Source organism: Melopsittacus undulatus, chromosome 12, assembly GCF_012275295.1.
Source record: "Melopsittacus undulatus isolate bMelUnd1 chromosome 12, bMelUnd1.mat.Z, whole genome shotgun sequence".
NCBI classification, from domain to species: Eukaryota; Metazoa; Chordata; class Aves; order Psittaciformes; family Psittaculidae; genus Melopsittacus; species Melopsittacus undulatus.
In genome coordinates this window covers 13,480,023-13,492,960 of record NC_047538.1, presented here as the reverse complement: position 1 = coordinate 13,492,960, position 12,938 = coordinate 13,480,023, and the positions used below count along the sequence as shown (strand labels likewise).

General features: G+C 42.7%; 1 protein-coding gene across 1 annotated transcript; it reads left to right on the top strand.

Moving 5' to 3' along the window:
- The first annotated feature begins 3,924 nt into the window (after positions 1-3,924).
- On the top strand, positions 3,925-12,422 carry LOC101873289 (solute carrier family 2, facilitated glucose transporter member 5-like). The gene is made up of 11 exons (XM_005147859.2): positions 3,925-4,020; positions 4,727-4,887; positions 5,348-5,472; positions 6,359-6,488; positions 7,431-7,579; positions 8,379-8,566; positions 9,718-9,828; positions 10,476-10,577; positions 10,931-11,006; positions 11,344-11,471; positions 12,216-12,422. Exons 1-11 carry the CDS (start codon positions 3,925-3,927, stop codon positions 12,420-12,422), a joined length of 1,473 nt encoding a protein of 490 aa, XP_005147916.2.
- The last annotated feature ends 516 nt before the right edge of the window (positions 12,423-12,938 follow it).

The following is a 12,938-nucleotide window of genomic DNA, read 5'->3' as shown; positions in this document are numbered from 1 at the left end:
ACTGCTTTCACCTGTTAAATAGAAGGGTGTGCACATATTTACCTGGGAAAAATAAGACAATGCAATGGTCTAAGCAGGCAGTTCTTGACCAGGTCATTGCAGACAGATGCATTTTTATGTTTGGCTGCAACAGAAATGAGACAGATGGAGCAGATTCATGGTACTCAGGCCCAGGTGTGAGCTGCATTCCCTAGCCTCTTATCCAACTAGATGCATGCTTTGACATGTTGGCCTCTGCCTAAGGAGCTAGAAATGGAATAATCCTCATCTATCTCAAAGGCTCCCATGACACAGCTCAGTGACTAGCACAACCAGGGACATTCCACCTGGTAGCCACAGGCTGAAATTCCTGTATGCCATCACCTGAGGGGACAAAGACTTGCACTAGGCAGTGCCTGCTTATAAGATGCTAGGAAAAAGGAGAAAGCTCTTGCCTAATTCAAAAGATGTGGTTTTATTCCTGGAAGACATCTATCCAAGCCTGATCTCACTGAGAATAGGCAATAGGAAGAAACTAGAGCTGTCCTTTTCCAATGTATTACTGTTGTTGATACATGCTTCCCAAACAGTGCGTCAGCAGCTGTTAACTTGTACAAGTAACATGCAGTTATCATTTGGAAGGCTGCTAAAAGGAATCCTCTGATCCCTGCCAGATACCACAGGCATCAACAGCCGGCACGTTGGAGTCAGAGCCTGATATGGGAAGTGTTGTACTTCTCCTGCCACCTAGTGGCTGCAGCTGACGCAGCACCACGTCCCTACCAGTACCTGTGAGATTCCGCGGTGCAGAATGGGTTTATGTTTCTGTTCAAGTGTAGTAAAACCTGAGTAGGACAAAGAGGCATTCAGAAAAAAATAATCTCTTTTGAAAAGTTGGAAATCTGTCAGGCCCCTCACAAACGGCACCCGGCAGCATGAAAGAATGTTAAAGTACCAGCATGAGTCCTAAAGGCCAGACACTTTGTGAAGCAGCAGCTTTGCTGTTGCTGCTGGCAATGCAATATGCCTCTATCTCCAGTAGATCCCATCTCTAGGATTCATGAGGATACACCATTTCCCACTGCCAGGGAGTGCCTTTCTATTCCACAGGAAGAAGCGAACCTGTCATTGCTGTTTGTGCTGGCCTGCTGTCTTCTCTAGCTTACATGGAAAAGGAAACCATTTCACAGGCATTGGTTTGACTGGTGAAGTTTCTTTCTTTCTGTTTCTTCTCAAAGTCCTAATCGAGCCTTCTCTTTTCTTTTGGCTTTCCTGGTATGACAACCACAGCAGAGCTGATGGCTGCAGCAGGGAAGCCCACATATGTTTCCAAAAAGAGCAGAACACACAGTCAAAGCAAAAAACTGCTATTGCCATCATGATGGTATCAAAATATTCTGTAATTCCTTTGGTGAAGGATAGAAAAATTACAGGAAAGAGAAATGAAGCAAAGAAAACAAGGCAGTAGAGAAGACACAGGTTAGAAAGCAGGAGATGAACTGAAGAGACTGCCTGGGCAGAGGGAGAGGCCTGGGAAACACTGCTAGAATCTACAGGGCAGGGAAGAACTGGTTAAAACCAGGAGGAGAAGTCCTCCAGTGTCCAGAGGTCCTCACCTTGGCCACCTTTGTGCCTACTCCTATGAGTCAGAACTGTGCCTTTCCCCAGAGGCCTGGCAGGACAGGGGCTGCATGTGACAGTATGAAACATGCCCCACTTTCAGAGATGATACACATTCACTTGGCTGCCTGAGTTTCAGAGCCAGGCCTGCAAGTACATGTGTCAGGAAACAGTAATGCCAACTTCAAGCATTTTTTCTGACTATGGCCCAAAGTCAGGTGTCTTTAGACTGACTAAGCAAAGACAGCCAGTGGTTACATTTTAATTGAGGCGTTTAACAAGTTGGTTAACTTTTACTGAATCACAACACCTTCAACTGAAAAAAGATGACACTTTGTTCAGGTCAATTTTCTTACCATGGGAAGTGTTAGGCAAAAATATATCTTGAAATATATTCCTCAGGGACTCATGGTTCACATTAGTGTTTACAGATTAAAGAACCGTGCACTGCTGTATTGATTAAAAACCATCAGCATCTGAGAAAAATAGTTCCTACTGTTACTACAGACAATGCTCCTCTGCACAAGCCACCTCTCACTTCTAACCCAGCTGGGGTTGGGGTTCTTTCGGACACCAAAGACAAGAAGCACCCCAGCCTGGAGAACCACCTAATGCAGCCTCTCACCAAGAGAGGGAATTTCCCCCTAAGCTGTTTGAATAACCTGAAAAAAAACCTTTTAACAGAACCATCTTGGAGACTGCCAGATAAAGATGCCCTTTGAGAATTATAGATAAAAGTAAAGATGCAGTTTATTTATTTTACAGTCAGGATTTTAAACTGAGATTCAATTTTCCTAGCATCTGCTATATATTATAGGGACACAGACTTGAATGTTAGGCAATGACCATTACTCTTAAAGTGTTACCTGACCACATAATTCAAGAGTTGAATGGACAGACTTAGTCAGCCTTGCCCAAGTCAGGCTTTAGAAGGCTTTGCTGTACTGAGGTTCAATGTAGCAGTCAGGAACTTTTCCTTTAAATGAGATAACTGATTACCCAACCCATGACTTGGGTAGCCCAAGCCAGTCCACTCTAGTTTAAGCCAGTCTCTGGACTTTGGCTTCCATCAGTGCCTTTTTTATGGTACTTTACTCATCTCCTGCAGCTCTAGCTGTCTGTTAGTTGCTGCTGGAGCTTCTCTTCCCTAGTGACCTGGAGTGAATGCCCAGCATGCCGAAACCGTCTGCAGTTTCATCAGTAACCAATTCAATAATGACAAATCAAACAGCAAGAACTTCATGACAAGCTAAATGGAGTGTAAACACCAAGAAAGAATGAAATGACATGTTGAAATATTATCTCAGGCTCCTCTTTCTCTGTATATAGAGTGACTTTTTCCCAAGTAACCAAAGAAAGTGTCAGGAAAGACCTAGGCTGTAAGCAGAAAAGACTACCTTTGCATGCAAATTGGTATATGGGTATCTTATTTTTCTTTGCCAAATAGTATGTATTTTTTCCTTGATGCTATTCTAAGAGACCTGTTGCATAAATTGAGTACAGAAAGAAAAATAAATCTGAATCAGGTGTGGTTCAAATAATAGCACAAGGTCATATCTGAAATATATCAAATGTCTTGCAAGAAATTGTTTTTCTAAAAAGCAAAGAAAACTGGATTTAAAAGCACATTTCTATTTAATGTTTGATACATAACAGGGAGTTCAAGCAATCCAAGGCTGTTCAGAGCACAGCAGCCCCCCAAAAAATACATGATTTGATAGATGAAGGAGGGCTGGAAGACTGAAAAAGTCCACCACAATGAAAGAGTGAGAGGGATGGGGTATGTATGCATCACAGAACTGTTTTGTATTCTATGCATTTTGTATACAATTCTATTGTATTCAAAGCCTCTTATCAGATATCATTCTATAGATGAATAACTATTAAACCAGGAATGCCCTTCAATCCCCAAATATTTGTCTAGTCTCAGCCAGGTCACTGAGCAAAATATTCATTTGGGTGAGATAACAATTGGAAAAGGAGGAGGAGGAAGGACAAGTAGATGGAAATCATGCACCATCTCCCACTAGAAGTTACTCTATGATAGTGCAGATTAAGGCAGCCAAAACTGAAGACAGAAGCACTGAAGTGTGTAACTGGGTTCTGGGAGGCAGCTACAAGCTTTGTCTCTCCTCAAATTCCTCACTGTCCTGTGCTTTAGTAGCTCTGGTCTTCTATTGCACTCTGCACTGGCTCCTTGGTGTCAGAGGACACAGCTGTGTGGCATTGCTCAGGCTGTTGGAGTTGTGGAGGTGAACAGGACAGTGGGGACATGTCTGAATAGCTGTGCCAGCTTTGTTTGCTGCTTTTATTTCCTGCCAGAAAATGAGCTACAAACTCTTCCTCCTGGCTTTTGTCCTGGGTATTGGTGGAGGTTTCCAATATGGGTTGCAGATCTCCATTATCAATTCTCCCGCTGAGGTAAGCAGGGGCAGCTCATGAATCGAGCTACCAGCATGGATTTCAATGTTCTTATGTGTTCCTGCCTCTATATGCAAGCACTAACAACTTCTTCATTTCTGCTCTCAAAACTAACTGTGGTTTCTTGGTTCTAAGAGTGGTTGCTATTGCTCTTGTGTTTCATGGGGTTTTAACATCTGTCTGGTGTGACAGAACTGAGAAAGAGAAGGATTAGTGATATTTATAGTCAGCCATTTTTCCATTACTGAGCTGGGCTGCTCACAAGACATTCTCCTCTTTCCAGTGCTCAGGTTGTCCTTTGTACCATTTGCTTGGCCACAAACACTAAGTTTATGTGACTGTAAGGTGAAAAAGGACAGGGATGGACTGTAGCTCTAGAACTGAGGTCAGCTCTAATATCTGCAGCTGGAAAAGCAAAATTAGGGGAGGTATTTTTCATCCTGAATGGTGCCAAGACCACTATCTTAGTGGCACTCACAGCTGATATATTGATATATTTATTCATTGCACCCTGTTGCTAAAACATTAACACATGGGATGTTAGCAGCAGAATTCCCTTAGATTTCACTGGGGCTAAGATTACAGCCAAGCTGTCAATAGAAATGGATCAAGAAGACCAGTAAATAGGTAAGAGAAGTAAAAAAAGTGGTGCAGTTATGCAAAAGCATGTTGACTGAGTCCATTGTTTTCTATTCTTATATTAAAGTACATCAAAAGTTTCATTCGTGAGACCTGTCTGAGGAGATACGGCTCTTCTCCCAGTGAAGAGATGATTACTTTGTTGTGGTCCTTCATTGTGTCCATTTACAGCATTGGTGGGCTTCTGGGGTCCTTGTCTGCTGGATATTTGTCTGTTAGATTCGGAAGGTAAGAATAATGATTACATTAGTCTTTCTGTTTACAGCCACAACTGTCATGGGAGAAGTGAAGTGGCACAAGTGTGAAGCAGCCCAGAGCTGCTTCAGATGAAGAAACAGAATGGCAAAATCTGCCAATGATCACAAAGAAAATTGTACCCTTATAAATTCCAAAGCAAATCCATTCCAGAGGAGTCACATGAGGAGTAAATGCATTTTAAAGTGAATTTCACAGACAACCTCTCACAAAGCTTGTTCCTCAGTGCAGATACTGGTTCCACTAGTAGCATCAAACTAGCTTATCAGTCCACAGCAAAGTTTTCCCATTCCCGTTTCCCATTTAATTCACTGCAGCTAATCTCAAAAAACAGCACAGAATCTCCAACTTGGTGCACTTTACACAGCTTCTGTAAGGCTGCATATGACACAGGGACACTATTTATGCTCATATGAATTTAAATGAATTCCAGGAAGAAGGCCATGCTTCTTGCAGATATCCCTTCCCTGCTGAGTGCAGCTCTGATGGGATTCAGCCAGCTGTGTGGATCCTTTGAGATGATCATCGCTGGAAGATTATTTGCTGGAGTGTGTGGAGGTAAATCAGCATTCCTATCTATGGCATTAAATAGTTGAGAGAGCAGTGACTGAGAGATGGGAGTATTTACCAGTCTGAGTATACACATCACAGGTTTTTACTAACTCTGCAGAGTCCTCTTTCTGAATGGAATTTAAACTAAATAATAAAACACCACTGTCATGAAATTAATCAGGTGTGACATCTCCATTCCTCATTCTTTTATCCTTATATCCAATCCAGACAGAAAGTACTGCCAAAACTGTGAAAAACCCAAAGCATGCAATATTTCAGGGGAGCATGCTCAGTCAGTAGAAAGCTGACCTCTTGTTCCTCTGGCTGCTTGTTGCAGCTGATACTGTCTTCCGTATTACAAACAAGGGGATGATTTTCAATCTGGGCAGTTCTAATTTCCAGATGCCTCAGAAGGTTACATTGTGTCAGTGTTTTCAAGTCCTGAGCAGCTGGATATAGATAATATCAACCAGCAAAAATAACAGAGAAATGATAATTAACGCACTGAGCAAATGGAATATAGAGCATTTGTTAACTTGCTGGTTTGAAGCACAAATTAAGACACATAGCATCCTGAGTAGGCACTGAAATATACAATGTAAGATTAAAGGGAGCAACAGCAGCACTCTCCATGTGGCTATAGGAAACACTGTAGGAGAAGACCAGCCTGCTGAAGAACAGATTTCCCCAGGGAAACATACTTGCTTAGTGAACGATTTAGGAAAGGCACAAGGCCACTGCACCAGGAACATGCTTCATGTCATGCAGAATGCTCAGCACGGAGAAAAGTTATCCTGGAGCCTCACCCTCTGTGCTTTGCCCATAATGGTCCCCTCCAGAACACCAGACCTTTGGGAGTTCAAATTGCCCTGACAAACACTTGTGATTGCAGGTTTAGCTCTGAACATCCATCTCATGTATGCCGGGGAATGTGCCCCACGGAAGCTCCGCGGGCTGGTGGCTGTAACTGCTTCTACTGCCATCGCCACTGCAAAATTTGTAGGATTTGCTCTGGGTCTCAGGTAAGGGGGTCTGAGACCTATTTAATTTCTTCTGTTATTCAAATACATACATATGTTAATGCAAGGCTATGGATAGGCTAATTAGCAACTGGTTTTAGACATGTTTCCAGGGTACCCTATGCAGCCAGACTGAATTAGCTCAGTCTGAATTTCTGACCTAAGTCAATGAGAAACTGAAATCATACAAAATATTTATCCTGAACACTGATGTTGCTTCTTAGCAAAGAGAGATAAAAATGCTGATAATAAAACCTTTACTGGATTCAAACAGGTTTTGAAAGAAATCCATATTTTGTAAGAAATTATGTCTACTTTTAGTTTTTTTTTAGAAGGAGCAGAGAATATCAGATCCATCCCCACTTAATTGAAAATACACACAAGCCAGCACACCCATGAAACCAGGAAACTGTTGTGGATTCATTCCCCCCTGCACAGCCTCCTCTGCCTGCCCTGTGCCAAAGATGGTCTGTTCTGTTCCCTGGCATGTGTATTTCTGGCCACAGTATCCTCAAAAAACCAGGAAACCCAGCAGCTGCTACATGGGGCAGTTGGTAGCAGGCTGATAACCCGTGGATCCTGTCTTGTAACTTGAGGCTCTTGGGATCAGTAGCAGATGGGTAAGCCAGGCCAGGTTTCTACTTCAGTGCTTGTGCTAGGACACGGTTCACCCCTGTGGGCTCCAGCTGTGCAGGAGGGTGCAGTCAGCCGTGCTGCGCTCAGCACGGTGCAACAGGGGGCAACACTGTGTAACTGGTGTGCTGCGGGCAGCAGAACTCTGCTCTCCCCTTCCACCTCCCATTGAGGTTTTCATGGGCTGACGAATGCTGGAGACTGTTGGGTGAGAGCTGCCCGGACACCTGCAGCAGTGCTAAAGGACCACTCTGTGTCTGTCTGTGCTCACATAGCTGCTCAGCTTCTCTCATTCTGCTGGTTCTGTTTCAGAGAAGTTCTTGGAGTAGATGCTCTCTGGCCAATTCTCATGGCAGTCACTGCGCTTCCTGCCCTCGTTCACCTTCTCACCCTCCCCTTCTTCCCAGACTCACCCCGCTACCTTCTCATCGACAAAAAGGACAAGGAGGGGTGCATCAAAGGTAAGGAAATGGGGTGCAAAGCATTCATTTCAACAAAAAGTGGAGAATACAGTAAAGCCCCACATGAGCCTGGAAGAGAATACAGTCAGGAAAAAGACTCTTGGTCTTTTGGCCCTGAAACCACCTGCAGCTTTAATGAAAGACAGCCTCCTCTAGTTCGGTATTAGTACTCTCTTGGCATTAGTACTTCCCTTACCCTCTGTCAGGATCCTCTGAGGGATGTGATCACACAGAGCTTGTATTTCCATCAATACAGATACTGCCCTGAACAGTCAGGCTGTGGATATGGTACCTTCTGGCTCTGTATAAGAAAGTGATGCTCTTTACTGTCATGACTTATCTGTAAGCATTTCAGTTCTTCAATAACCCTAACACCAACTACTGACATAAACAGAGGAACAACCACTGGGTGTATCTAAGTGTCAAAAGAGAGAACTCTTGGATGTAGACTATTTTTTTAATGTAGGAGTCACTTTTCCTTGTCTGTGTTTTGGTGTATACCCTAGAACTGCACCTTTAACAGGGGGATATGTCATTCAGGGGAGGATTGGTGATTTACATTGAAACACAATAAGCAGCTATTGGCCAAAGGTGAGGTTGTGATTAAGATTTATGGGTAAAAATAGACAGAAATTAACTGGATGTGTGTCTAATCTGGACTCAGATCTCTAGAAAGGTCACACAAGCAAAGAGCCTGAAGCTCAACTAAGACACTCTGCAAGACAGGAAGTAACCCTCTGAATTAATGTCTGTGCTGGTGAGCTTGGTTCAGGAGTCATCTCTCTTCCTCTCCTTGTAGCTGTGAAGTGGCTCTGGGGAGATGGTGACCATATGGCTGAAATAGATGACATGATGGCAGAGCAAGAAGCCATCCGTGAGGAGAAGGCCAAGAGCATGTGTGATCTTTTTCGTGACAGACCTGTCCGCTGGCAGTTCATCACTCTTTTCCTTGTCTCCGCCTGCACGCAGCTAATTGGTGCCAATATGGTATGTGTGCTACTTTTCTCTGCTTTTACTGCTTATTATAGTATTTTGCCATGGAAGTCTGGGACCTGGGATAAATTAAGGACTTTCTTTTAGCAACTGTCATCTGAAGACATCTCTATGAATTACCCTGTTAGGATAAGAGACTGGAAGAGCATAAAATAAGATCTCAAATACCAAACAGGTAAACAACAGCATAAGCCTCTCTGCATCTCTGAACTCCAGGAGGCACTGCCCAAAATTGTTCAGCCATCTCAGTACAAACTGAGTCAGACTGACAGAGCATTTCCATATTCCTAAATCTTTGGGTTTCTTACTAAATCCTTTAACTTTGCACTTATTTTTGATTATAGACAATTACAACATCCCATTAATGTGTGTAATGGTTACTGATATATATTCTGTTACACCTTTTTTCTTTTTCTGGAAATATATCTAGCTATGTTTCGTATCTCTGAGCATAGGAATAGTTATTGTATAAAATGAGTTTATAGTGAAAGCATAAAAGTTTCAAAATCCAGATGAATTTTGTAAATTTAGACTTCTTTCTACCCTCACTAGTGCTGCCTTAACTATACCACAGAGAACCAGTAGAAGCTGAGTATATTAACAGTGGAATTTATTATGCTTTATGAGTGCTTATGTCTATCAAAATCTTCAAGATTATGTAGAAAGAGAATTAAACCATTTGCTTATGTATTGCCCACATTTTGCATGCTCCTCATCCAAAGTATACAAAACACTAAAACATGTAAAAGATGTCAGATAGAATTACAGAATCATAGAATAGTTAGGGTTGGAAAGGACCTTAAGATCATCCAGTTCCAACCCCCCTGCCATGGGCAGGGACACCTCATACTAAACCATATCACCCAAGGCTTCATCCAACCTGGCCTTGAAACCTGTAAGAGAAGACAAAGGTAGTGCTAAAAGCAAAAAGAGAAGAAGGTTGTATTTGTTACTGAGTTCAAGACAGAGGTGCTTGTAAAATCTGTTCTGCACAAGTAATCCTCATGGAAACACTGAGGATTAGTTACTGAAATGAAGATTTTCTCTTATATTAACATCTGATTAGTTATTTTCTGTCAAAAAGACTGAGCTACTGTAAACATGAGCACATGAGTACAACCTTCACATCTTTCTGTTCTTTCCAGGTATACTTTTATGCATACAATGTCTTTATAAATGCTGGAATCCCCCCTGCTCAAATCCACTATGTCTCCCTTGGAGTTGGGATCACTGAGATCCTCACCACACTGATGTGTGTAAGTGGCACTTCAGCTGAATTTCATTCTGCTATAATGCATGGTTCACTTCAATCTTTATAACTACTGTAAACAGAGATTCAAGGATTAAATGTTCTGCAACAAATCAACTGTAGTATTTGCACTGATCACATAAATCCTCTCCACACACCCTGCAAACACGGGCATATGCAATTTGTGGGAAGAAAGGATTTTTTCTCAAAATCATGACGCAGCCTGAGTCGTCTTTGGGAGTTCCAGTTCCCCCCATAGGAAAGGCAGATGACAGTCCCTGTGTCTACTTGCTGGTAGGACACTGTGCCTACTTGTTGGGAGGCTGTAGGATTCATGGCAATTAACACTGCAAGCATCTCCACTCTGCTGAGCTCCCCAGCTGTCCTTTGCCATCAGAATATCACCTCAGATCTCTGCTGCCCAGGTGATGCTCCCTGCAGCTCTGCACCTCTCCACCTTCCCTGCCCCCATGCCTGCAGTTCCTGGTCCTGCTCAATCCCCGCAGACACCTCCACTCCCTCTCCCAGAGGAGGTACTACATAGCAGTCTCTTCAGAGATTCCATGCCTGCCTGGTGAAAACAGCTCAGCAGTGCCTGTCCTTAAGGTCTGTGCTGTGTCCTGTGGAGCTGATAGCATGTCCTTCTGGTTGCAGGTTTTCCTAATTGAGCGTGCAGGAAGAAAGGCACTGCTGTGGAAAAGTTACACTGTTATGGCCTTAGCTTTAGCATTCCTCACAGTCACGCTTTCACTACAGGTAAGACCCCACTTACTCATTATAGAGCTGTGTCAGATCTTGATGTTTTATTTTATGGCAGATGCCATCACAATTTTGCTTCCCCCAAGTCACTTTTTAGTCAGAGTAGAAGTATTTTTGAGGCTAACCATCATTCTAACAGGGCTGTTCCCACCCATTACATGCAGATTAAAGCCAATGGTGTTATATTACCACGATCACTGCCAAGATTATCTCCTTGTCAAGTTTCTGGAAGTAGAGGAAACAGATGTATGTGTAACATAGACATAACTACAGTGGTGAATACTTTTAATGGAGCTGGAGAAATACAATTTTAATTTCTGATATTATTTGCTTTTCATTTCCTACCATAGGATGCCTTTTCATGGGTACCATACTGCTCTGTTGTGCTCATCTTTATTTTCATCATGAGCTTTGGCATTGGGCCAGGTTGGTATTTTCTACTGGAATTGTTTCATATATTCATTCCTTCCTCACTTCAGCCTTTAGGAGAGGTCCCAGGTGTAGCTGTTCCACAGTCAGTGTGAATCCCAGGTTCAGTGCAGGGGTAGGTATTCCCCTCCACACTGTGGTAGGAGGTAACATTCCATTTCATATTGCATCCCTACATGCCTTCCTCCTGAAGAGTCAAGCAGCACCTCAAACACTTCCAGGTCAGTTAAGACCATTAACTTACGTGGCAATATATCAAGTGTGAGCTGCAGAAGCGTCTTCCAAAATTTCTAAGCTTCCTTTTTTCTCCAATATGGTTATTTTTTTTTTTCAGCTGGAGTATTATGCTCCTTGCCCACAGAAATATTCATTCAGTCATACAGACCAGCTGCTTATGTTTTTAATGGTACAATGAACTGGATCCAGCTTTTCCTCCTTGGACTTTTGTTCCCTTTCATTGTGGTAAGTGCAGTTGGGTGTTTTGTTTCAGTTCAGAGGAGACTAGACCTTTCTTGAATCCAGAGCATACTTCTCTTTTTCAACACTTCACACACAGGACAGCTCAAACTAATTGCAGTTCTGATGCCACTTTCTTCTTACCCAGATATCCAGTGAAAGTGCTAGATAAAATCTAGATGCTACTAACACTATCTACGCAGTTAGAGTGTGACGCTGACAAACACTGAAACAATGACGGAGGCACTCACAACTGTTCAAGTCATTTGAATGACAAGAGGGTTCCCTCCTTTCCCCCCTCACCTGTGTGTTCATCTCCTTTGGAGTTTATTTGGAAAATGGACAGTTTCAGAGATCTCTCACTGCACTTGTACATAGCAGGAAACAAAAGCCTTTGCAGTTCTGGGCTGAGCAAGGAGGGACACAACTAATGTGGTACCTACCTTACCCAGTCTAGCACAGACTAAGGACAGAGCAGACAGAAGAGTAACTGAAGCTCAGCACTTCTCTAGATTGTCAAGCAATGACATTCAATTTCTGCTGAGCATAGAGCTTTCTTCCTTATAATAGGAAAGGAGAATTAGTTCATCTTACCACTCCATGCCATTTCCCAGATGGCAGCAAGCAGGATTTACATCAAGTCCCTGACCAAGTTTTTTAATAAATAGAAAACCAGAAACTCCATATCATAAGAGAAAGAGATCTAGATCCATTTATGTGAACACATTTTGTCTCTTTCTTTTCCTATAGGAAGGTCTTGGTAGTTTCTGTTTCATCATTTTCTTGACATACTGTCTATCCATGGCTATCTTTGTCTTCCTGGTGGTGCCAGAGACCAAAGGAAGGACCATGCTGCAGGTCATGGAGGATTTCAACCGCCTGAACTACCGTGGAAAGAAGAAACAGACAATCCTAGAGCAGAGTAACTGCTCAATGGTGACTGTTACTAGATTTTAATAACAAACTCTTCACTCTTATTACTGTAGTGCCCAGAAGCCTCACTAAACAAGACAGAATCCATCTCTCCACAAACAGCAAAAAAGTGTACTTTAAAAATAATCACTTGCAGTGCAGGATGAATTTGGTGGCTCTCTCCAAGTGCTGGAATATGAGCTGAATTCAATCTTCTGCAGAAAAAAATTACACACAATCTAGAAAGATATAAGATCTTTGTCAGTCCCTGCAAGTTAGCAGCTGTGTAACTGAGAACACAGGATCTCCTACTTTCCTTACCAAAACCAGGACTCCACAGATACTGGAGGAACTGAGTGCGGAAGGTTCAGATGTACAGCATACTTGTGAAACAGAGAAAAAGAAGACAGAACTTTCACACTGAAATTATCTGCTCCTATGACCAAGCCAGTGCTGCTGAGCTCTCCCAAAGAAGGAGCTTCAGTCCACATGAAAGGAAGTGTTTAGCTCTTTAATCCAGTGGAATAAGAGTGCTCTGCTGTCAGTAGGTAGAACTGGTAT

Bases quoted from the DNA above. Each gene is read 5' to 3' on its own strand.
- LOC101873289 (XM_005147859.2), top strand. From the start codon at position 3,925: ATGAGCTACAAACTCTTCCTCCTGGCTTTTGTCCTGGGTATTGGTGGA. The intron at 9,829-10,475 runs GTAAGTGGCACT...TTCTGGTTGCAG, and splicing joins TCCTCACCACACTGATGTGT to GTTTTCCTAATTGAGCGTGC. The intron at 11,472-12,215 runs GTAAGTGCAGTT...CTTTTCCTATAG, and splicing joins TTTTGTTCCCTTTCATTGTG to GAAGGTCTTGGTAGTTTCTG.